At 36.9% G+C, this 26,494-nt stretch overlaps 1 protein-coding gene across 3 annotated transcripts in view; it reads right to left on the reverse strand.

Moving 5' to 3' along the window:
- Positions 1-10,334: 10,334 nt before the first annotated feature.
- FOLT1 (folate transporter 1) overlaps positions 10,335-26,494 on the reverse strand; it is an 85,822-nt gene continuing 69,662 nt past the window's right edge. For 2 of the 3 annotated variants that reach the window (XM_008813971.5, XM_008813972.5), the window contains 4 exons: positions 12,756-12,827; positions 12,568-12,588; positions 12,320-12,387; positions 10,335-10,617 (listed from right to left, as the gene is read on the reverse strand). In XM_008813971.5, coding sequence (XP_008812193.2) covers positions 10,497-10,617; positions 12,320-12,387; positions 12,568-12,588; positions 12,756-12,827 — 282 coding nt within the window. In that variant the 3' untranslated portion in view covers positions 10,335-10,496. The remainder of the gene's footprint in view (positions 10,618-12,319; positions 12,388-12,567; positions 12,589-12,755; positions 12,828-26,494) is intronic. The other variant, XR_016413165.1, reaches the window with a different exon arrangement.

Raw genomic sequence — 26,494 nt, forward strand, 5'->3', positions numbered from 1 at the left:
AAATCTAACCTCTCTTCACTAAGTATGAAAGCTTGTTCATTTAAGACCTTTTGCCCAATCTATTAAGTATTTTATCAACATGAGAGCAATTTAATTAATTTTCAGAGTAAAAGATCAAAACTTATATATTTGGAAAAACATATCATCATGTTGGATCATTAATTCTTAATGACTTCAAAGTTCTTTTATGATAATAAGAGCATTGGGGCACAAATACCAAAATATGAGTTTATGCAATTTTTGATACATCTTTGAGTTCTTTTAAAGACTTTCTTTTATTCCTTTAGAAAATAAGCACAATTTGATACATAAAATAATGAATTGGCAAAAATTGAAGTTCTAAAGAGCAAGCCAATTAGGACTCATTAGTGAGGTTCAAAATAGATTTTCTAAGAGATACTCAAGAAAATTTAATACATTGTTCTCCCCCTGTTTCATTAAATTAGAGGCTCTCAAGATTTGTAATTTGGTTCATGAGTGATGCATAAGATATACTAACCAAATAACACGCCTCAAGGTGTATCATAAAGATTTTCAGATTTAAGTTTCAGATGATACATATTGGAGAGTATTAGGATCACTTTTCATTTAGTATTCTTTCTCTCCTTTAGTTATAGATTTATGCAATTAAGTTCCGTGAGACCTCTCCTTCTAAAATTTTCTTCCTCCCCCTCAATTGATTATTCCATTTAAGAGTTTAGAATTTGTAGATAATGTTCAATAAGATTGTCAATCTCAAAAATATATTTCAGCTTATTTTCATAAGACTCAAGGTTTGAGATAAGACAACCTTTATAGAACTCATCTCAAGGTAATTAAAGCATGTCTTTCAACATAAGGAGGTTCATCAAAATCAATCCATAAAAATCAAGGTATGCATCAAATTAAAGTTTCTTTAGGATAAGATACTGAATATCTAAAGCTCCCCCTCAAAAGATGCATTCTTCTTTAATCATTCTTTTCTTTGGTTGAATTTCAGATTTTAGTGATAAACGTTAATAACACTGAAATTCTATGATATCGAGAATGTAGAGTAATCTAGTATTATTCAAAATTTGTAACAATTACTCTTTCTAATCCTTTAAGAACAAGGTATGCTTCCTCTTAAACTTTGAGAAAATGTACTGAAATATTAATCAAAATGATTCATTTGAAGCTCAGTTTCTTTCAAAAGCATTTACATTTTCTTTCTTTTAGACTCATTTGAGTGAGGTTAAATATTTCTAGCTTTAAGATCATTCACTCTATTAATGGAGGTCTTTAATAATGTAGGAGAGAAAAATATATAGATGATCATTGAGGTATGTATATTTATAGAATTCAATTTCTTAATCACAGTTTTTCAGCTATGTATACATGAAGCTCAATAAATTTTTTAAATATTAAAATAAGGTCATATATTTTATAAATATTTACTTGCAATCAAGATCATCGTAAGACATATCATTTGGATCAATACTAGTATACTTTGAAGATAAGAAATGATATGTTTCGGATGCGTATCGGGGCAATCAAAATAAATTCTGTTTTTCTTATATTAACATTTTATTTAGTAATCATATGGAGTTTAAACTTTTATACAAAATCAGATCCTGAATTGCATAGGATTTTCAATAGAGGCTTTCTAAGTCATAATTTGAGACATGTATCTTCCACATTGTGGCTCATCTTAAATTATTACGATTGAAAAATACATATTTCAATACCATTAAAGCACCTTCAGAATCTTTGTATTTATGTTGAGTTTTGGTATGAGTTAGCACATTATATATCAAAGTCTAGCAAGTTGAAGGATAAAACAAATTCAATTCATTTTGCCTAAATAGAGATATCCTTTTCTTCTCCTTTCTACAATTTTATTCGACTTTCAGATTTTAGAGATGATTATGAATGACAAATCTGAAATTTCTTTTCAATAGAACCAAACAAAAGATGTTATGTAGTAACTCAACCATTCAATCAAATTGTCCAAGTATGTAGCATTACAAAATATTGAGAAGCCATAAATCAAGACATCATACCATATGCAAAATATATCATGTGTTAAATCATGCATTAAAATATTAAGAGCAAGCATGTCAAGGATCCAAATCAATATTTTTCAAATAAACTCCCCCTATTTAAATATACTTTTGCACTGATTTCATCCTTAAAGTGTGTTTTCAAGTGATTAGAAAAATTGACTTGATTCTTCTTATATACTTTCATTAACTTTGTCTTTCATTTTTACTTTCTTATGCTCTATATTCTATTTGCTCCCTATCCGGTGGAGTTGGGAAGGGGCACGAGGTACTACCACTAGCCTCCCTCTTGTGCCGTCCCTAATATGCCCTACACCGAATAGTTGGGTCAAATAGTGCCGGGTACTACCACTAGCCTCCCCATTGGCACCATCCCTATGATGAGCAATATAGAAAGGTTAAAATGTTTACTTCAAATCCTCCCTGTTTAAGTGTAATTAATTACGAATTTTATCTCTTCCAAATGTGCTGAATATATTATGCTTGTTTTGCTTTTCCTTAAGATTGGAGTGTTTGCCTCTACTTGGATTTTACTTCTCTTGAATAATATCCATTTTCTTTTCTTTATCTCTCTCTCTTTTTATTATTCTCAAGTAATTTACACGAAAGAGCAGAATAAAGAATTAATCTTGTGTATCATATATATGTGTATCATGCAAACAACATTTTCATTATGCTCATGGATTTATAATTTCACACAAGTTATTTTAGATCAAAATTTTAAGCATAAACTTGTGTATTTCATGGTTATGACATATGCAAAGATATATTCTAGTTTTGGCGAACCATGAAACAATCTCTAAAAGTATAAGTCAATCAATTATAGACATGATATCAAAAATTAATAATTAAAGACCTTAATCATGCCATAATAAGATTTAAGTTATTGACTTGGCTCAATTAATTTATGAGAGAAGTATCTAGAATTACCATTTCATTCTGCATTCTTCAGTCAAATACCTACTAGATTTCTTATGTATGAACTTTTGGCTGAAGAAGGTCCTCTCTCTTGTTTGCATGTGAATGTTTGTTGTATCTTACATGGGGATATCCTTCAAGTTGAGATCTCTCATTTTCTTGCTCAAGGATCCTGCATCATTAACAAACTCCTTTTCTTTCTTGAAAGAGAGTCATTAGTTTCTTCAAGATACAAAACATTCATCCAACATATTTTTTAACTAGATGACTCAATATAAGATATGACAATAGTTGCTTGTTGAGTCACTTTACTCAAGAGATTGCCTAAATATAAGCAAGCACATATCACTTGAACTAAAGAGATAGTTTCATTAACTAAGATGGTTCAAGGACAAGCATGTGAGGCAATGAAAAGATTTATCAAGGTCAAATCAATTTCTTCTTTCCAAAATCATTTTAGTTTAAATTTTATTTGCTTAAGATAATTATCACTAAGATATGTTAGCTAAGTTTTAGTCAACTTATCTTAAACGGTTGTTTCTATCAAAAAGGTTGCTTAAGCTTTTGTATCATTCTTTTGATGCCCGTTCCAAATTATATATTGCTTTAACATATTCATAATGAGTGTTTTCAAATATGGTGGTAATTTAACATACATCTTCTTTAAGTAAGCATATAGGAGTCCATTCTACGCACTCATTTGTTAGAATATAAAGCTCATAGAGCAAGCAAATGATGATCTTTACTTCTAATTATGCAAGAATCTTATCAAGATCTATTTCATCTTTTCTTGATTTAGTCTTTTAATAGTCATCACTTTTTCTTCATTAAGAGCATATCTGAAAAATCCAAGTTGGTTCTAATTATTAACAAGTTTTTCAGATTGTTATATGTAAAAGATTAACCATATACATACATAATTTAATTTTAGTATCTTGATAATAAATCATTAGTCTCATAAAGAATAAAATACCTTGATATTTTTGCACCTAAAAACTTTTCATTGAATACTCTATATGCATTGCTTGATGAACGATATCCAAGAATAGAAATATCTTTATCAGATTTGGCATTATTTTCATAAGAGCATATCAAACATGTACGACTGAAAAATATGAAAGATATGCAATGGTCCATTTTCCAGAAGATCAAAATTTTCATCAACAATAGATTTAATAGAAATCATATGTATGACAAGCAGTGATGATAGTCTTTTTTAAAAATTATTTGAGTAGATGACTATCATACATAATTGTCCTTTTTCATTTCTTCAAGAATTCTATTAACTCTATTTTACTTATGGTGTCCTTGGTGCTGAAATCATTGGATTTAATATTATTTTCTGTATAACCTTTATCAGGATTTTGGTTTTCAACACTGTGCCATGATACTCTTTATCTTCACAGTTTGAAAGCCTTTATCATTTAAAACACTTTTACAAGATTTAGTAAATACAGAAAAATACTTCAGTTTTATTTTCCAAGAATAAATCCAATGTAAGCTTTTGAAAAACTTGGAGATGGAAACAACATCTTTAGATTTAGAAATGATTTTTGTTTGTTTCCTTAGCTAGCATGCATAGCAAAACTTTGACCTTTAAGTAGATAATCTAAGTAAACCGATGACAAGGTCTTTTTAAAATTAGGTCCATACTAGCATAAGGTAAGTTTTCATGCCAAAAAGGATTCTTTGATACATATATTCAAAAACATACCAAGTACACATTCTCATGTTTATGGTCAATAAAAATAATGCCGTGGATAATAATTCTTAATCAAGCATATAGAGAGTTCATAGAGTTATTTTTAATAAATTAATTAATCATTTAGCAACTTATCCAATAGTGAGTAAAGAATGAAGTGATTTGATTATATATATTTTTTTTTTTAAAAGTATTTTCTATATCCCAAAATTAATCAACACATGCAATTCATACTTTAATCAAATACTAGAACAAAAGTAATGATGAGATGCAAGGATTATTAATTTCCTTATTATTATAATTATTATGTTTATTTAAAAAATTACTTTTCATAAATATGTTTTAAGTTTCAATGTGTCTAGAACACCCATTTGTACGAATCTATTTGATCCATGGGTATCTTGGCACATTTATGTCTACGTCCTCATATTTTCATTTTCGGTACCCAAGCTTGCTTGGGTCCTTGAGAGTTAGGACATATGGTTCCTTTTGGAACCCAAATCTGTTTGATAGTAATAACTTTACCATTTGATTTAATTGTGTTAGAACGATAGGTAAAGTTGTTATGCCTGTTCTTTTCATTTTTGAAATAAGTTATCTTATTTAATGGTTTGCTTGATGAATTGATAACCTTTTTCTCTAGAGATTTATAGTTAAGTAAAGGGGTCAAGCCAAGTTTTGATTTATCACAAGCAGCATATTGGCTTTCAAACATCATTTTTAATCGTTCTGAACTTACGGTGAATTTGTTAATAAAAGATTTTAATTGATTAATTTCTTTACTTAAGTTTTGATTTTCTTTAATTAAATTCTGATTTTTCTGGATCAATTGTTCTGAATTTGACCTTAAGATTTCATTTTCAGAATTTAGTTTATCTTGTATTTCATCATTAGAATTTCTTTCTTTTGAAATTTTCAAATTTAGTTTCTTGAGATTTTTATTCTTCACAGCTAATTTTCTACATTCACCATACAGATCATGAAAAGCATTTAAAAGTTCATCATAAGAAAATTCTTCTTGAAAATTATTTGATGTAAAAGTAGATTGAGACTCTACCTTATCTTCTTGTGCCATAAAGCAAAAATTAGTTACCTCTTGTCGTTCCTTGGAGCTAATATCATCATTGTTGCTCCTAACTTTTATTTTCTTGCTTGACTCTTTCTTGCTCAAAGCTTTCCTCCTTTTTATCGCTTTCTTCCTTTCTTCTTGCTTCCTCTTCTTCTTTGTCTTTAGGAAGCTAATTTGCCTCGGAGTCGACTCGGACCTTATTGGAGTCGACTCGGTTAACTTGAGGGTCGACTCTGAGATACTTGGAGTCGACTCGACTGAGGGAGATTCAACACCCTTTTCTGCAGTCTCATAGTTAGTATATGATTGAAGCACATGAGAGCTAATCTGAGATTTATCATAAATATTTTCTAAAGTATCCCAGATCTCCTTAGCAGATAAGCATGCAGAAATTTCATTAAACTTTGTTTTTTGAATAGCACAGTTCAATATGTTCATAGCATTAGCGTTCAATTGTGCTAAGTCCTTTTCATAAAAAGTTTGAGAGATTGTGTGAGGGTCATTTATTATAATTTTCCATAAATAATAGTTCTGTGATTGAATAAAGATGCGCATGCGTATTTTCCAATGTGCATAGTTTATGCCATTAAATAGTGGAGGTGTATCAATTGATTGTCCTTCTCCTAGAAAACTATCTATTTGAGTTGTCATGATCTTTGGCTCTAGTCGGTTAAGACTACAAATAATATTTGAGCACCTGCTCTGATACCACTTGTTGCCCAAGGTGACAACCCAAGAGGGGGGGGTGAATTGGGTTTTCTAAAAATTATGTTCCCTAATTTTTACTTTGAATAGAATGGAGCAGAATAATAAGATGTTATTTACTTAAGCTCTAGGCAATTACAAGTAAAGCAGTGGAAGATTAAGCTAGCGCAATTATACTATGGCTTTAGGGTGCAATTGATCTAAAATTAACTTATAGTTGTATGATCAATTTTAATCTATGTGTATGATAAGAATGGAGTGGAAGCTAAGCAAATCACTTATAACTCTATAGAAACAAATCTAGAGATATTACACAATCAAGCATGAATGGAAGGCATGAAATACAAGAGATAAAGCATCACAAACACAAAGATGTATAGTGGTTCGGTGCACCCCAGCACCTACATCCACTCCCCAAGACCTCTTGGGAATTTCACTATAATCCCTTAGATTACAGTCGGTTGTTTTACAAGCTCACAACCCAACTTGTTGTTTTGCGAGATCACAACGAACTCGGTCGGTTTTCACAGGCTCACCGACTAGAACCAACCCCGATTGTTTTTCCGGGCTCACAATCAAACCCTTACACCGTTGGTTTTGACCTAGGCTCACCAACAAACCTCTCACCGTTGGTTTTCTCTTTGGCTTACCAACAAACCTTAACCTCTTGATTCAATCCCTTGATTGAATCAAGTTACAAGATATTAAAAACAAAGTTTAAAACAAATCAAAGCTTCTTAAACAAGCAAATATAGCAATATAGACAAATAGAGTAAAGAGAAGCCCTTAATCGCGTTTTGAAGATGAAGGAGCTCGGCTTCTTCTTTACTTGACCCTCTTCTGATTTTGCTTGAAGTAGAGGATCACCGAGGCAGCGCACAGATGGAGAAGAAGCTTCGGGATACACTTGGATGCTCTTCTTCTCTCTATTTCACTTTTGATGGCCCTTTTGTGCTTATGGGAGATTTCCCTTGGAATCTCTTCCCTAAATGTTTTCTCCCACCTCCATGTGTTCTCCCCTAGCTCTCTTCTTGTTTTTATAGCTTTAGATGTCGTGGAAACAAGAATATAGCCGTTAGAGACAAAAATAGAGCCGTTGGACACAGTCTGCACCTCCTGACAATATTACCGTTGGGATCGGAGTCGACTCGCGCGATCAGGAGTCGACTCGCCTGTTGCAGGAGTCGACTCGTGCTTTACTGGAGACGACTCGGCCACTGTTCCAAATTTGAATTATGGTGCATCCTCGACTGGGAGTCGACTCGTCTTAACCCGGAGTCGACTCGCCAACTTCTGGAGCTGACTTGGCAATTTCGGAGTCGGCTCATCCACTGAAGTCCGTGGATCCAATTTTGAATTTTGTCCTCTCGAGTCGACTCGACTGTCCTAGGAGTCGACTCGAATCTCAGAGCCCGAACTCCCGATCCTCTGTCTTTTGGCTCGCCCAGTCTTGGAGTCGACTCGAACTTCCTTGGAGTCGACTCGGCTCTCAGTTTGCGAAACACAGCCTTCTGCCATCTTGGTGTAGCGCTGCCTTGGAGTCGACTCGAGCTGTCTGGGAGTCGACTCGGATCTCAGAGGCAGTAACTTGGTTTTCTGTCTGTTGATGGTCGCGGAGTCTCGGAGTCGACTCGTGCAATGCGGGAGTCGACTCGAATCTCAGAGTCCCAAACATGTTCTCTGACTTTTTCCTTGTGTTCCGCTGAGAGTCGACTCTTGCTTTCTTTGGAGTCGACCTACCAACCATCGGAGTCGACTCGCGTTCCACTGGAGTCGACTCGAATCTCAGACCCGAAAACTGCTCTCTGACTTTTCTGCCTGTGACTCCTAGGAGTCGACTCATACTTCTACGGAGTCGACTCGAATTCCACTGGAGTCGACTCAGATACTGTTCTTTTGAATTTTTCTTTTGATTTTACTCCTCCAATTTGAATCCTTTGAACTTTAAACTTGGGCCAATAAATTGTAGCTTTCTTCCAACTTGAGAGCTTTGGAGGCCTTCTTGTGTTCTTCCAACTTGCTATGTTTCTTGCAAAATAAATATCTTTCTCCTTGCAACATAAACATTAGTATCTATACTTCAAGGTTTTGTGATCATCAAAATCAATCTATGAATCAATCTTTGGGTCATCACATATAATAACATAAAATATAAATACAAATTACGATGAATCAGCATAATGACATAATCAATTTCTTTTCAAACACAAATCTATTGAAATCCGTATCTTTCAAATATCCATATACATAATCATAAATCCGATTTAAAACAAATCACATTCAACTCAACAGCCTTTAACTACGACCACTTATACCCTGTGGCTAGGCCAGAAATAGAACCGCACTTATACCCTGCAAAGTGGCCAGAATACCACATTTATACTCTACGGAGTGGGCCAGAATACCGCACTTATATCCTGCGAAGTGGGCCAAAATACCACACTTATACCCTGTGGTGGGGCCAGAATTACCAATGCATAACCCCCAATTGGCAGGATCTAGAACATAGTCAGGCTGAGAGTTCCAAATCAGATGCACATCAAAATTCTTTTTGTAACACAATAGATATATCATAATCCAATTTAAATATGCATATACGAAGAATAGTAAATATAACAATAGTCTGAAAAATATTATTTCAATTCACATATCTATTTTTCATTCAAATCACCATCTCGTAAAATTCATAATTCACATATAAATTCAATTAACAATTTATTCGATGCAAAAATAATATTATATAAATGAAGAGTCTAGAAAAGGTAGTTCATTACTTACATCGAACGCAATCCACAACAAATCCAATTAATCTCACAAATTCCTCGCAGAACCTAATATCCAAAAATCATTTTTTTTAAAAATTCATCACAATATATATAAAACTTAAATTTTAATATTCTCCCAGGACCGACCCTGCAGAAGTATTCAGCACCCTGGGTTCGGTTCGGATTCGGGTTTATACCCATAAACCACCCCCCTACCTTTTTTCTTTCTTTCTTTTCTTTTTCTTCTTCCCTTTCCCTCTTCTCCCGACTTCCCTCTTCTTTGGCGAAACAGGGGACCCAAACCCCCGCTTCCTTCCTTCTCGGTCGGACTCAGGGGCAGCCGCGGTAGCCAGCCCCGTCGGCGGCAAGGGGTGGCGAGGCAAGTGCGACCACCCCCGGCGGCTGGCGGCGGCGCACAATGCGGGCAGCAAGAGATCTCGGGCCAAAATAGAGCTCCCCTTTTTTTTTTTTGAATCCAATCCCGACATTTGGCCAGCTCAAAACCTTTATAAATCATGGATAAGCATCAAAGAGGAGGAGAGGAAAGCTAGGAGCCCTTACCTCGGCCCCGACGAAGGTCCGACGACAATGGAGGAAGAGGAAGACCACCCGTGCCAAAGCTATCCCGATTTTAATAGCTCTCTCCCTCTCTCTCTCAGCCGGCAGCCCAAGGAAAAAGAACCCCCAACCAGACGTGGCGGCTTTGCTTCGGATGGCTTCAAGGGAGGAGGAAGAAGCCCTAAAAAAAAACCAGGTGTTCCCAGCTTCTTCGGATCTCCCCTTCTCCACGCCCTCTCACGTGCGACGCACGTGAGGCCAAAAACTTAGGGCTGGGCCGGTCAAGTGGACCGAGCCCAGTTCCAGGGTCTCACAGCAATCCTAGCCTTCAAATCTAGATCTCACCCAATGCCTCTATGATATTAGCTGAAGCTTTGATAGATATAGATACAAATATGGATATTAGTCGTATGCACAATATATTTGGATAAATTTGGATACGAAAATAGATCTGAATGGATATTACCTGATACACTTTTACCCCTACAACCAATCCCACCACTCTAGGATGGTGAGAGCAAATGGCGAAGAAAGGCAGGTCAGAATATGGATATCACCTGAACTAAACTAGCACAACTAAATATACACGGCTGAAGTAGTTGAAACACCTGAGATTTTCTTGATGTAGTCAGTAATATCACCAAGAAAAAATTCCCTATCCATATCTCGTATACAATTTATAATGATGCAAATATCAATTGAAAGAAAAACACATTATAGAAAGAAACACAGTTAATAAATAAAACTCAATTCTGTCCCTAGGCTATCCTAAGTAGTTTGAGTACATTTTCGTACACAACAAATGTTATGGAAGCAGCTGGAATATTTTTCAAAAGGTTCGATGTGATGCCCCTGTAAAACCCGCGAATGCCTTCAAACCTGAAACACAAGTTTTGCAAATTTTTAATCAATTTATTTTTCCATAGGCAATAGATGGTGCAGAACAAGTTATTAAGCAATACATTACACTTTCAATTCAACCCTGGTTGGTTTGACAACAACTAAAAAGGCATTATTTAAATCCACTGCATTAGAATTCATAGGAATATTCAAGACAGACTAGCAAGCTAATCAAGAAAACAAGAGGAAAAAGAAAATGTAATAGAGGCAACAATATCACTTGCATAAGATCTGAAGTTCACATAAGCCCATTGTGACAGAATCAATTGTTTTTTTTTTCCTTTCATATTCACTGGAAGTAATGCCCCACATTGAGCTTCGAAGTGCTTTGCTAGATCCTATTCTAAGAGACAGCAGATTTCGACTAGTTGATAAATATATTATTCAACAACAATTTTGACTGACTCATCGCTCATACATGACCATTGTGGACTAAAATCTTTCACTAGGCCAGCATAGACCAGTGGACTAAAATCTTTCCTCCAGAAAAGAACCATCAATCAGATAGACCACCATCAATTCAGAAGAGCCACAATGTTGTTTGCTCACCAAGGTGGCTGGTTGGGAAGGATGGATAGAAACCCAAAGCAGCAAGCCAAAAGAGAGGAAGAAACATAGAGAAAAGCAGAGTAAACAGACAATGACTGAGAAGAATGTATTCATAATATAAACTATATACAATGAACAAACCATCTAAAAACTGGAAACATCATGTCAATGTCATCGCTCCCTGAGTGAGGAACCCCACCAGGGGGAACAAAAGACCAAAATTTTCTAACCAAACGGCAGCAATGTGCATAGGGCTAGTGAGCTTTTTTCCATACTACTCCCATTACAAACCATGGTGTTAAAGTCTTTTACTGAATCGATTGCCTGGAGCTGACCATGTACTGAGCAGGATCACTTCCATCCCACCCATTCACAACCACCCTGTGCATTGATCAGATTTACCAATGCTGGAGGATGATGAGAGATGCCCCACTATGTTCTGCTTATTTTGCTACCTAATCATACATAAATTATAATAATCACAAGCATGAGGGAATGGAAATTGAAATAAGCAACACTTAGTAACAGGGGTCAAACTAGGTGAAAGAATAAGAATGGTCACTTTGCTCTTTTGCACAACGAGGAAAAACTTAGTATCAAGGTTCGTTGTTTCGGTACAGGACCCATACTGATACTATCCTATTACAGTATCGGTACGTGGTATGGTATGGTAAGGTTCGGCATACCGAGTGTCAGTACGATATGGTACCACTTAGCATTTCAGTACTGGTATGGTACAGTACCGATTGGTACAATAAACCTTGCTTGGTATAGTAATGCCTTGAGTGCTTGAACTTTGGACACCAATCCGGATGGAGATTATACACATGCTGCAACTTTCTCTACAACTATTCAGTCTCATTTATTCTGTCTACTAAGGATGCTCTTGAGATACAGAAAAGTTACTTCTCTTTGTTCACACATACGCAAATACATTACTAGTTTAAAGAATATATAGATCATTCTCGATAAAATTATATATAGTCCCTAAGCTAGTTATGCTCTTCATACTAAAGTTCAAACAATCAGATATTGAGAGAAAAAACAGAATTTGTGCCTATAACTATTTAGTACAACCAGTGATGGCAAGAAAAAACTGAATTTTGAAAAGCTAAATGGAAGTGTTGCTTACCTTGCAGTTTCCCTTACCACGTGCCAACTGTCCCTAAATTTCGGGATTCCATCACTACCAGGTCTTTGCTGCAGAGAAATAAAACTGTCAGTTGACGCTAGAAAAAGAAAGAAAACTGTAAAAACTATACAAGGAGATGAGCACCAATTTGCCATCTGTTCTCAAAAAGCTGAGGCTATTTATTCTCAGACCACAAATATTAACAAGCATAAATAAATTAATAAGGAGAAAAATGGAACATCTGTTACCTGTAATCGGGCCCGAATGACCTGAAAAGAGAATCACTATGGTCACTTAAAATGTGTTTGAAAGTAATGGGCATCAACCATATCAAGTAACATAAGAGTCAGCCAAACTGAAGCCCCTAATGTTATTCAAGCTAATTCAACAAAAAATGATGTAAAAGCATAAGATACAGTTTGGATTACAAGCTTGCCTGATAGGGGTATGTGAGTAAAATGGCACCAATTTTAGAGGAAGCCCCAAGTGTAGCATAGTCAAAAGAATTCTGGAAGGGAAAAGACCAAAAAAAGAAAATCAACCATTAATAATACAATACAAGAAATGCCTCCATACTGCCAATATATTTATCCAGCTGTCTAACTAAATATAAACATCTAAAATGTGTTAACAATGCAGTGGACTACATCCTTAAGTGACAAAGCTTTAACATTATATTCTCTCTTGTTTTACATTAACATTTTATAGATATAGCTGAATTAATGATATGAATGCAAATAAAGAAGAAAGTTTGCATTTCCAAAACTGAACAGAAGCTCTTAAAAGTTTCCTAGATGAATCTCAGAATATTGGCCATCATGGCCAGTTAAAACAAACCGCCATCTTAAGAATCTGGAGGCCTCTGAAAAATACCAAATTCATAATGAAGAGATCTGATCACCTTTCTGTCCTGTTATGGAAAACAGGGAAGAAAAAAAATCCAATGTGGTTCCGGAAACTGGAAATCGGATATGAGGATTTATAACAAGGTTCTAAATACCAGTGGGATAGCAGAGTGTCCCACCATCCTAAGTGATGGGACGGGACACTATCTCAAGTGTCAGGATAGTACGAATTGGGAAATGGATCAGGACAAGAATGAAACATTCACCGTCCTGAATTGTTTACACCACATCCATGCTCAAAGTGACATGTGGGAGACACGTGCCAAGTTAGCTGCATGGTAGAGTGAGAACATATACAATGGATTTCAGAAATATCTCAAGAGCTGAGCCCAAATGGATGCCATATGGGAGTTGACCAAGGAATCATACCAAAGGCTAGATACATACAAAAAAGTAGGCCATGAAGATGTGACAAGAGTTTCAACTAAGCGTAACTATCGGTCTGACATATGGTACAAGGTTAGATTGCTCTGATGAATGTGTGGACTGGGAGGATGACTAGCATTAGTTACTAGAATTGCTAGAGATGAAGGCCAGACGTGAGTAGTAAGTATCAAAGTGAACAGTTGTTACACTTTAATATAAATAACACATTTATAAATAACAGATTTATACTCTGTATGAGGGATCCTTCGATAATCCAAATCAATGCATTTTATCTTATCCTAGCTCTTAATCTACCAATAGTTTCTACCCTAGGAGTAGCTGTAACTTAGAAATGTCTACTAATGCAACCTAGTGCTACAACCATATCCCTTATTCAGATCCATCTTTTTCAAATGGTGGTGTGACGGTGGTGAAAGTCCTTAAAGGTCAAGACACTTGGACTCATACTATTCTCTATCCTCCTTTCGATCATCATCTTTCTGGCTGATCTAACACCACTGGCACACCCGTGCACACATACTATTCTCTATCCTCCTTTCGATCATCATCTTTCTGGCTGATCTAACACCACTGGCACACCCGTGCACACATCATATCCCTACCACCCGGCTCATGCCAAAAAGTTCTAGCATGCCCGTTCCGTTAGGTAGTGTGAAAGAGACTCCACGACAACAAACACAAATGATGGGATGCGAGACATCCCATTCCACATCAAAACTAGGACAACCCTATCACATAGTATTTAAAACCTTCGTAAGGATGTCTAGGAAAGTAGATGTTAAATTTTTACAGGATTCCAAAAAGCCCATAGAAAGTATATCGGAGGTGTCAATGGCTGGTTTCTAAGGAAACATAAACAAAGGCAGCATAGTCAATGAATAATTAATGAGAAAGAACAAATGGAAGGAGGGAAGGTGCAGTAGTTCATTTAATCGGGTTATGGCCTCTATAATGAAAATAGAAACTAAGAAACATCAGGAATGTAACCCATTGCAGCAATATGGAAATATATAATAATGAAAAAGGTGTAAAGAAGATAAAAGAAAGAGCAAAATAATAGAATAGATAAAGAAAAGGAAGCAGCCAGACCTAGCCAAGACCTTTTTAAAATCAAAATAGCTTGAACAATTCTTGAAATTTCGTCACCACAAATGTACCCCAGTTTAAAGAGAGCTGACAACATGGAAGCAATATTTCCTTGTTCAAAATAGACTATCATCTAAACCATTATGTACAGGGACTTAGTCAACATAGTCTGACTCCAAGAATAATTGCTAATCAACTTGCAACTCTACTACATCCAAAACTTTCCAAACAACAACTAAAAGAATATTATGAGTTCGAACTCCCAAAAATTGCTTAACATCATTAAAACATCTCTAAAAGCTCTCCTCAAAAACTTGGATAGCTAGTAACATCTTCTACTGGACCAAACTTTAACTAGTTATCACATCTGAAGCTTCAATATGCTGCAATGACACTTCTAGAAGCTGTATGAGGTCCAAAAATACAGCGATCAGTTACAATATTATGATTTGAGCCCTGTATTGATCTGAACGGTGATCTAGATGCATTCTGCAATGATTCTGCAATTGTTGCATCCTGTGCTAGCTGATCTTCAATAATTACTGCAAGACTAGTTGGTGAAGAAGACAGACCTACCATATTAAATGTATCTCAGTTTCATTCAACCATGGAGCAATAGTCCAAAATTCCCTTGACTTGGAAGAAGGCTAGGCGGTGCAGGAAGATGGCATTGGCGTAGGGAGATTTCAATAAAAAACAAATGTTTTAACTACTTAAACAATATGAAATTCAAGGTTGAAACGACTTGCGCTAATTGTATAAATAGAATCTAATATAATGCATCTAAGACCTATGGTTTAAAGTGCTCCAAATTTTTCAATATGGAGATGTGTAAAGTAAAGCCAAAGGGCTCAGGTGTCAATCTACATGTTGTGTCTCACAATATATCCTGCCTCATCAAGTTATGGGCAATGCAATAGAGGTGCATACCTTTGTGCCTCTTGTGAGTACTTTTGTCACTGTATATTAATGCGTATCTGTATATATTTCTTTGATAATGAACAATACATCATCTCGAAAGGTCTTGTTTCTGTTTGGGACACTTAAAACCTTTCCTATGGAATTTCTTGGCTTTCAATTTATTTTTTATGAGAATTTAAAGAACTCTTTTTTTAATGAGAATCTCCATAATACATGGCATCTAATGCTCCAAAAATGGTGACCTTTCTTTAAGTATTCTTTGGAAAATGTTTTGCTTGGGTTCATTCAAAATTCAACCATGGACATCGAACAAAACATGGCATGAGCGGTTAATAGGTCCAAATCCCTCGAGTCTCCTAAAATATATCCTAAAGGATAGTGACTTCTAGGAAGGGACTTTATTGACTCACTAGAGACCAGGAGTATCGGTATGATCAACCACAATATTAGGGAAGATCTGCAGATCTTTGCCATCATCTGATAGTTTTTTGAATAAACGACTTTTGCTACTTCGTTCATACAAGATTCAAAGAACGAGGGTAGATAGTCTCAGACCACTACAGCCAATAAACACCCAATGAATATGCATAACAGCACCACTTACTGTTAAAATCCCCCATAGTAGATATGACTCGTGGCACTCAAGACCGCACTGTGCTCCATGTCTAGTTCTCTAACCAATGTTGTGGAGTACATGGAGTGGGTGAGGCAATACAGCAGTGGCACATGACTAATATGACCTTCCTAAAAATAGTAGTAAATATGCAACACCTACGATGTGCTAACATGTAAACATAGTTTTACGATGAACTACACAAAATCAGTTCATAATGTGAATCCGTATTTAGGGATGTCAATGGATTGAGTTTGCATGAACAAACTGAGGACCAATCCTACAGAAATCTGTGACAAGGCTCGAGTATGAGGACCTTAGTACGTCAAAGCATAAGAAGAGTATTGCATTATTTTGAGGTTGGCTCAACCAATAAGAAACCCAAGCTTATGCCAGGATCAGGCCTAGCATGATTGGGCATTTGTAAGACTTACATTTGTGAACACTTTCAAAACTGATGATACTGCATACTTAGCACTTAATAAACTGATTGATGCAATTTTTTACTACCCTACAGAAGGGGGAAACTAAATTGGAACTCACAATTTTATACACTAGTCAGCTATAATATTCAGCATTCACTGCTAAGTCACAAACATTTACCTCTCCTATCACCTCATATAACCAAATTATATCATAAGGATGATTACACGGTTCTGTGTGAATCCAACCACATTCTCCTCGAATGATGAAATTTGACCTACTTTAAGGTTTACTGGGTACATCCAGTTGCTCTATAGTCTCTTTCAACCATCAGCATGCTTCTTTTCTCTAATTTTAGCAACTGATTATTCATTTAATATGACTGGTGATCTTCAAAGTCTCCTTTTCCCGACTGCACAACATTGATCTCTGACACCTTATCTGTTTTCCTTTGCTTCAGCATCTCAATCCCCTTGCAGGTTCTCTCTCTCTCTCTCTCTCTCTCTCTCTCTCTCTCTCTTCTAATTTCTAAAGCTCCTTCCCTCGCCCTAACACAGTAAATTCTCTTCCACCTTCTTAAATTTATGGTTAATCAACATGAACATAGTCACCTCAAATGGAAACAAAAGTATCAGCTCATTTGGCGTAGGAAGGTATATATGTGTTAAATTGGATGAAAATGCAACATAACAATATCCTACTTCTGATAAACAAAGTATCAAGATGACCATACTGCAATATTACTAGAGACATTCTGATGTCAAAAGCCATCTGACTTCTCTTCATTTTAGTCTCCTCTTCTTAGAAAGTTGCCTGGTCCTCCCTACACCTCTTGACCCCACTAGAATCCTTCTATAATTTTCATGCTGATCTGCTTATTTCCTCTGGCTTGAAAGTTGCCTTGGTATAGAAACCATCCTCCACTTTTTATAAGTTCCAGTTGTGAGCTAAAAATAGAAATGGAAAAAAAAATCTAACTCCCATCCTCCATTTTTTCTACCAATAGCTTGCTGCTTTGTCTAGGCTGAAGATAGGACAACCATAGAAGAGATGGAAGTGGGTGTATGTTGTCTCTAGAAGAGGGGCTTTGGCTTGGACTTTGTGGTATAACTTGAAATCTGAGACTATCCTAACATCAAAATTTGGCTATGCCTGAAGATAGAGGAGTACTTGGTTCATTGAAGAAAAGCTTTATCTAGGTTCTGATTTGCTAAGGGCAGTCTTTTTGTTAGAAGTACAAGATAGTTCTAGCCCAACTTGAGATTTCAAAACCTCATCCTCAGCTTGCCTGATGTTCTGAAACAAGTCACCAAAACCCCTCCCTATTCCATGGCCAGAGAATGCCTTCCATTTCAGCTTTTTGAAAAAGATGAAATGAAAGAGGATAAGACAATATTCATTCAAGGATTCTTTCACCACATCCATAAAGCTGCCGTGCAAAGTCGACATTGCCAGAAGGAAAGGGCTGGGATGTCTAGACAACTCTCTTTAATGGAGATGAGCAGAAAAAAGTGGTCCGAGCAAGTGAGGGCAAGGTCCGCCGTACCGGCACCGGTCGGCGTACCGGTGGCCGTCCGGACCGGTACGGTACCGGTCCGGTCCGGTACGTACCGGCCGATACCGGTCCGGTCCGGTACGTACCGGCCGGTACCGATACGGTACGCGGTGGTTTCAAAAATCACAGCGCGCGGCGCTGTGGTTCTAAAAAAAAAAAATCGTACCGGTGCGAACCGGCCGGTTCGCACCGGTACGGGCCCGAACCGGCCGGTACGGGCCCGAACCGGCCGGTACGGGCCCGAACCGGCCGGTACGGGCCCGAACCGGCCGGTTCGGATAAAAAACCGGAAAATACCGGTTTTTTTGCCGTTCCGTTACCGGTCTAGGACCGGACCGGTACGTACCGGCCCGTACCGGCCGGTACGGCATTCCATGAGTGAGGGGTTCGGCAACGATAGCTAAAGTCTAGAACCGCTGAACCATCCCAAATAGATCAATTTAGGGTGTACCTTATCGGAACGGTCCCTAAACGGGACGGTTCGATTCCTCGAAACAACTTATGAGGTGATCTTGCTCTAGTTTGCTCGTTCATTCTCGCTCTCATGTCAAGACTCTCTCTCGTTTTCTCTCACTCTTGCTCGTCTTGCTCATGCCTGTCTCGCACTCTTCAACACCAACTGACACCAATCGCTCCTAGGTAAGCCCCCTGTCTCTCCCTCTTTCTCTCTCCCCCTACCTCCCTCCCTCTCTTCCTCTTCCCCCTCTCTGTGAGCCGCCCTCCCTCTCTCCCCCCTCCTCTCTTCCTCCTCCCTCTTCCCCCTTTCCGTGAGCCCCCCTCCCTCTCTCTCTTCCTCCCTCCCCTTATCCCTTCCTCCTCCCTCTTCATCTCTCTCTTCCTCCCGCTCGTCCCTCTCCCCCTCCCTCTTCCTGTTCAGCATGCCTTGGTACGGTATGATACGGACCGTAGTACCGAATGGGTCACCAGCCGGTATGTGCCCCAACACCGGTCCAACAAACCTTGGTAGAAGTGTTACATATGTTACTGACACTGGACGCTTGAACTTATAGTAAATCTTGATAAAGACCCAACCTTTCAGACACCTAATGCCCAACTTTTGACCTTTGTTCCACTTCTTACCCTTTTTTGCTGCCTTAGAATGTGATGGAAGCATGCATGAATGATTCTAGCCCAAGCATGGTGATGAACCTCCAAAAAGTTGAGGTGAGAGAAGAGCTAGGTGGCCTGGAGAAAAAAGATCATACGCAAAAGATACACTATTATTATATTCACAACTCAGCTTCTACCCATTTATATGTTTTCTTTAACAAACCCATCAATAGCTTTTCAACTTCCACTCATATTGTTCAGCAAATGATCATCCCTAAGAAAAAGATGCTTTATTCTTTCTTATGTTAACAGCTAGCCGCTGAGGGTCGTAGAGTTTGGGAGTCAAGCTCGACCTGAAACTCCAAAATTTATTTTTCTAGGATTAAGGCTTTATTGCCATCATCCTAAAGCATCTGCAGGTATCTGATATGAGGATGATAGTGGTATTTTGATGATTAATACAATGATTAAGAGTATGTTACAAGTTAATTCGATAGATCATTAATAAGTCTGTCACTCTCGATACATTAGTATAATGAGATTAAGATGTATTTCAATGATTATTAATGAGATAAAATTTGTGATAGGAAAGGGATAGTGAATTCTAAATTCTAATTCGGCAAAGTTTCAAGTGAAACATACTCTTAAGTGGACAATAGTAATTTTCATTGTTTGGAGTATGTAGCACTACCATGACATATATTCAAAATTGTTTAAAGGTTATTTCATTGATTATATGGATGAATCTAACCTTAAGTTGCAGCAAAGTGTGGATTGAGTCGACCCCAAGATTGATTGAGTCGACCCCAAGATTGATTGAGTCGACCCCGGCACATCAAAAAACCATCTGGCACACTTCTGCAAAAATGGCACGGATGAACAGTACTTGGGTCGACCCAAGCAAAGGATGAGTCGACCCAATCCTCAAGCCTCAAGAAAACAGTTCTCTGGAAACCCTGAGAGGGTCGACCCAAATGAAACTTTAGTCGACCCAAACTTGAGTCGACCCCAAGTTAACATGAGTCGACCCAAAGGCAATGACATTCAAAAATAGGTTCTCTGGAAACCCTGAGAAGGTCGACCCAAGTGGAAGTTGAGTCGACCCAACTGAACCTTGAGTCGACCCAAAAAGTGTTGAGTCGACCCAAGTGAAGGAAGGCTGAAATACAAGGTTCTGTGGTTTCTGAGAGGGTCGACCCCAATGATGCTTGAGTCGACCCAAGTGAAAGTTGGGTCGACCCCAGTAAAAGTTGAGTCGACCCAAGCACGGGCAGAAGCATAACGGCTAGTTCTGCAGAAGTACTTTCAGACCTCCCAACAGTGAGTAACGGCTAGTTTTTGAATTCTAACCATTGGGGCTTGTCCAATGGATGAAGAAAACTATTTAAAGTGACACTATTCATCAGAGGAAACATCCTTTTGCAAAATATCAAAGCTTACACAAGAAAGACAAGTGCCCTAATCTTCTTCATCCAAGTGCTTCATTCAAGAGTCAAAAGGAAGTGGTTGAGCAGATTCCAAGAGATATTAAGAGCTCCATCCATCCTTGAAGAGTGAAGCATTCTTGACAAAGAAGAGAGAAGTCTCATCAAGCGATAACTATTCTCTAAACTCTTCTTTGTAGCTTATATATGTTATATTTGCTCATCTAGGAGCTTCAATATTATTCTTTCTTTTTATTAATCATCTTGTAAAGGTTTGTTGGTGAGCCCGCAAAACCAACGGTGTAGGTTTACTGGTGAACCCGTAAAACCAATTGTGAAGGTTTGTTGGTGAGCCCGTAAAACCAACATAGGTTCTTGGTGATCCCAGAAAACCAAAGTGTAAAGGTTTTTGGATTGTGAGCCCGAAAAACAATCCAACTGTAATCCGCGGGATTATAGTGAATTTCTAAGGGGTCGCTTGGGGAGTGGACGTAGGTGCTTAGGAGAGCACCGAACCACTATACTTCTTGTGTGTTTGTATTGTGCATTGTTCTAATTTCACTCACTCATCAATTGACAGAAGTAAGATAGTAAAAATTAAGAGAAACCAATTCACCCCCCCTCTTGGCTTGTCACCTTGGGCAACAAGTGGTATCAGAGCAAGGTTCTCATATAGTATTTGTTGATCTCACAATCAAGAGACAAAGATCATGACAACCCAAGTGGGATGTTCTATGAGTGAGGGGCAATCCACAAATAGACCTCCTCTATTTAATGGCACTAATTACACATACTGAAAAGCTAGGATGAGAATATTCATTCAAGCTCTAGACTATGAATTGTGGTATATTATAATTAGAGGACCTCACACACCCACAATTAGTATAGAGGGCACTATCATTCTCAAACCAGAAATGGATTGGAATGAGAATGATAGAAGACTAGCACAATTAAATGCTAAAGCAATAAATGTACTTTACTGCTCACTAGATGTAAGTGAATTCAATAGAATATCTACATGCATCTCCGCAAAAGAAATTTGGGATAAACTTGAGGTCACACATGAAGGAACTAATCAAGTTAAGGAGTCAAAGATAAACATATTAGTACATAAGTATGAGTTGTTTAAAATGGAATCCACTGAGTCCATAACTGAAATGTTTACTCGTTTCACGGAAATCATAAATAGGCTAAAGAGACTATAGAAAGTCTTATACTAACTCTGAATTGGTGCGAAAAATTCTCAGATCTCTACCAAGAGTTTGGGAGGCCAAGGTAACCGCAATTCAGGAAGCAAAGGACCTCAATACACTGCAATTGGAGGAACTTCTAGGATCACTCATGACCCATGAGTTGACCATGAGGCAAAATTCAGAAGATGAGGTCAAGAGAAGAAAGACCATTGCCCTAAAGTCTACCACTCCAAAACAAGAAATTGAATCGAAAGAATCTGATGATGATGATGAACTTGATGAAGAAGGAATGTCTATGCTTGGAAGAAAATTCAGAAATTTATTAGAGGTAAGAAAAGATTTCATAAAAAGAAACCCTTCTTCAAAGGTAGCTCAAGCAAAGAAAAGGGTAAGGACAAAGAGAAAGAAAAGGAAACACCAATTTGTTATGAGTGTAACAAGCCCGGGCATTTTAAGATAGATTGCCCGGAATTAAAGTGGATGGCAAGAAAACTTAAGAAGAAGAACTTCATGGCTGAATGGAGTGAAAGTGAGGAGTCAAGTTCGGAAGAGGAAGATCATCAAGAGACGGCCCAAATCTGCCATATGGCCAATGACGATGAGGTAGATTCTGAACTTGAATGTGATTTTACTGTTGATGAATTACATGATGCATTTTTAGAACTCATGGAAGAACACAAAAAACTGATCAATAAAAATAAAGTTCTAAAAGAAGAAAATCAATCTCTTATCAAAGATAAGCTGAAACTATCTAATAATTATGAAACATTAAATAGGAGACTCACAAATGAAACCAAGAATCTAATTGCTGAAAATGTCAAGTTAAAAGAAGATACTGAAAAATATAAATCCTTAGTAGACAAGTTTACACTTAGCTCAACCAAATTAAATATGATTCTTGATAGTCAAAAAGCTGTATATGATAAAGCTGGATTAGGATATAAAACAAATAGGAAACAAAAATACTTAAAGAGCATATTTGTAAAAGCTAAAAATGAAAACATAACTTGTCATTGTTGCAATAAATTAGGACATAAAGCATATGAATGTAACTATAGAAAGTCTAGCTACAACAAATTGAGTAACAATTATAAGCTTAAATCCAAGAAAGTTTGGGTTCCAAAAGGAACATCAAGTACTAACCCTAAAGGACCCAACATAGTTTGGGTACCTAAAGCTCATTCTTGATCTTGATTGCAGGGGTGTCTTGCAGCTAATAAGGTGGATAAACGATGGTATCTAGATAGCGGCTGTTCAAGACATATGACCGGTGACGTAGACCAATTTGTCACCTTGGAGTCTAAGAAGGGTGGAGTAGTAACCTATGGAGACAATGAAAAAGGGTATATCATTGGAAAGGATAAAATTTTCATTACTCCATCTACCTTCATAGAAAATGTCTTATTAGTTAATGGTTTGAAACATAACCTACTTAGCATAAGTCAATTTTGTGATAAAGGGTTTAAAGTCACATTTGAAGCATCAGTATGCATAATCACAAATCCTAAAGATAATAGCATTGTACTTATAGGACAAAGGCAAAGAAATATTTACATGGTAGATCTTCATGAATTAGGCAAGAAAAATGTATTATGTTTAATTACTAATGAAGAAAAGAAAAATGAAACAAGTTGGCTTTGGCATCGTAGACTAGGACATGCTAGTATGGATTTAATATCAAAACTAGTCAAGAAGGAATTAATAAAAGATGTGCCAAAATTGATCTTTGAAAAGGACAAAATTTGTGGACCATGCTCATTAGGAAAACAAACAAAATCATCCTTCAAATCAAAGAATATAGTATCAACAACTAGGCCTTTTGAACTCATACATATAGATCTATTTGGACCCACTAGAACTGCGAGTCTACGAGGGAAGAAGTATGGACTAGTTATAGTAGATGATTTTTCAAGATATACATGGGTTTCATTTTTGGCACATAAGAATGAAGCATTTTCAGCATTCTTGAAATATTATAATAATATCATAAATGAAAAGAAGCTCACTTTAATAGCAATTCGAAGTGATCATGGAACTGAATTTGAAAATCAACACTTTGAAGAATTTTGTAATGAAAATGGTATCTCACATCAATTTTCAGCACCTAGAACGCCTCAACAAAATGGGGTTGTTGAAAGAAAAAATAGGACCTTGGCAGAAATGGCACGCACGATGTTGTGCGAGTCAAATCTTCCAAAGTACTTTTGGGCTGAAGCTATAAGCACTGCTTGCCATATTCTAAATCGGATTTTAATACGACCTATAACCAAGAAAACTCCTTATGAACTTTGGAAGAATAAGAAACCAACCGCTAAATATCTTAAGAGTATTTGGATGTAGATGTTTCATTTTAAACAATGGCAAGGAGGATCTAAGTAAATTTGATGCCAAGTCAGATGAAGGTATCTTCTTAGGATACTCCACATCTAGCAGGGCATACAGAGTGTTTAATAAAAGAACTCTTGTAGTCGAAGAGTCAGTTAATATCATATTTAATGAGTCTGATAGTGAGTCTGCTAGGAAAGAAAATATCCTTGATGATGATGCAGGAATTATTAACTTTGAAAAATTGAATCTTGATGACGTGCCAAATCAAGATAAGGAAAATGATCGCGTGCCACCACAATCTCAAGACTTGCCAAAGGAATGGAGGTATGCATATGGACATCCTAAAGACTTAATCATTGGTGATCCATCTCAAGGGGTAAGAACTCGATCCTCTCTCAGAAATTTAAATGATTATCTTGCTTTTGTTTCACAGTTAGAACCTAAGACTTATGAAGAAGCTGAAAAAGACACCAATTGGATAAATGCTATGCAAGAAGAATTAAATCAATTCAAAAGAAGTAATGTATGGACATTAACTGAGAGACCAAAGCATAACTCTGTAATTGGAACAAAATGGGTCTTTAGAAATAAATTAGATGAAAATGGGGTAGTTATAAGAAATAAAGCTAGACTTGTAGCTAAGGGATACAATCAAGAAGAAGGGATAGACTTTGAGGAAACATTTGCTCCCGTGGCTAGATTAGAGGCTATTAGGTTACTTCTAGCTTTTGCATGTTTCATGGATTTCAAGTTGTATCAAATGGATGTAAAAAGTGCCTTCTTAAACGGTTTTATAGAGGAAGAGGTATATGTAGAGCAACCTCCTGATTTTGAAAATCATGAATTGCCAAATCATGTGTTTAGACTACATAAGGCATTATATGGACTAAAACAAGCACCTAGGGCTTGGTATGATCGACTAAGCAAATTTCTACTGAATAATGATTTCAGTAGAGGAAATGTAGACAAAACACTTTTTCTTAAAAGAGAAGACAAAAATCTGCTAGTGGTACAAATATATGTAGATGACATAATTTTTGGTGCCACAGATGACAATCTTTGCAAAGAGTTTGCTAATTTAATGCAAGGAGAATTCGAGATGAGTTTAATGGGAGAACTAAATTTCTTTCTCGGGTTACAAATCAAACAAACTAAAGAAGGTATCTTAATTCATCAAACTAAGTATACAAAGGAAATATTAAAGAAGTTTGGGAATGAAAATCACAAGGGAGTAGGCACCCCAATGAATCCCACTAGTAAGCTAGACAAAGATGAGAAAGGAAAAAGTATTGATATGAAGCTTTATAGAGGATTAATTGGATCCTTGCTCTACCTTACTGCTAGTAGACCAGACATAGTGTTTAGTGTGGGAATATGTGCTAGATACCAATCAGATCCTAAGGAGTCACATTTAAGTGCTGTTAAAAGAATCCTTAGATATTTGAGAGGGACTAGAAACATAGGATTATGGTACTCAAGAGACTCCTGTCTAGAATTGCTTGCCTACTCTGATGCAGATTTTGCTGGATGCAAATTAGATAGGAAGAGCACTAGTGGAACATGTCAATTTTTAGGAAATAATTTGGTATCATGGTTTAGCAAAAAGCAGAATTCAGTAGCACTGTCAACGGCTGAAGCCGAATATATAGCCGCCGGCAGTTGCTGTGCTTAAGTATTATGGCTTAAGCAACAACTAGAGGACTATGGAATTAAACTAGATAACATTCCTATAAAGTGTGATAATACTAGTGCCATCAACCTTACTAAAAATCCGGTTCAGCACTCTAAAGCCAAACACATTGAAATAAGATATCATTTTATTAGAGATCATGTGCAAAATGGAAACATTTGTATTGAGCATATATGTACTGAGAAACAATTAGCTGACATATTCACAAAACCTTTGAGTGAAGATAGATTTTGATTGAGGAGATATAAAAAGGAGAAAGCTGTATCATGATACTCTCCTCCCATTTCTAAAAACCCATGAAACATTAGTCAAACTAGTCATCTATAGATTTCTAACTCATGTATCATTGTCCCAGTAAGAATTTGTAAGAATTGGAAGAAAGAAAAATTTTTAAAAAGGGAAAAGGAAGAGAAAGAAAAATTTCTGAACTAGGGTCGACCCAACCCAGAATGGGGTCGACCCAACGTTGAGTCGACCCAAGAAAAATCTAGGGTCGACCCAACGACGGGACCCCACTGTTAAAAGGGGGACCCGTGAGCTATCTAGGGCACTGTATTCTCTTTGTCCTCTTCCGAAAACCCTATTCCCCACTCTCAAATC

The sequence above is a fragment of the Phoenix dactylifera genome, chromosome 5 (genome assembly GCF_051530095.1).
Source record: "Phoenix dactylifera cultivar Ajwa chromosome 5, Ajwa_hap1_PhDact_Kaust_v1.1, whole genome shotgun sequence".
In the NCBI taxonomy this organism is placed as follows: Eukaryota; Viridiplantae; Streptophyta; class Magnoliopsida; order Arecales; family Arecaceae; genus Phoenix; species Phoenix dactylifera.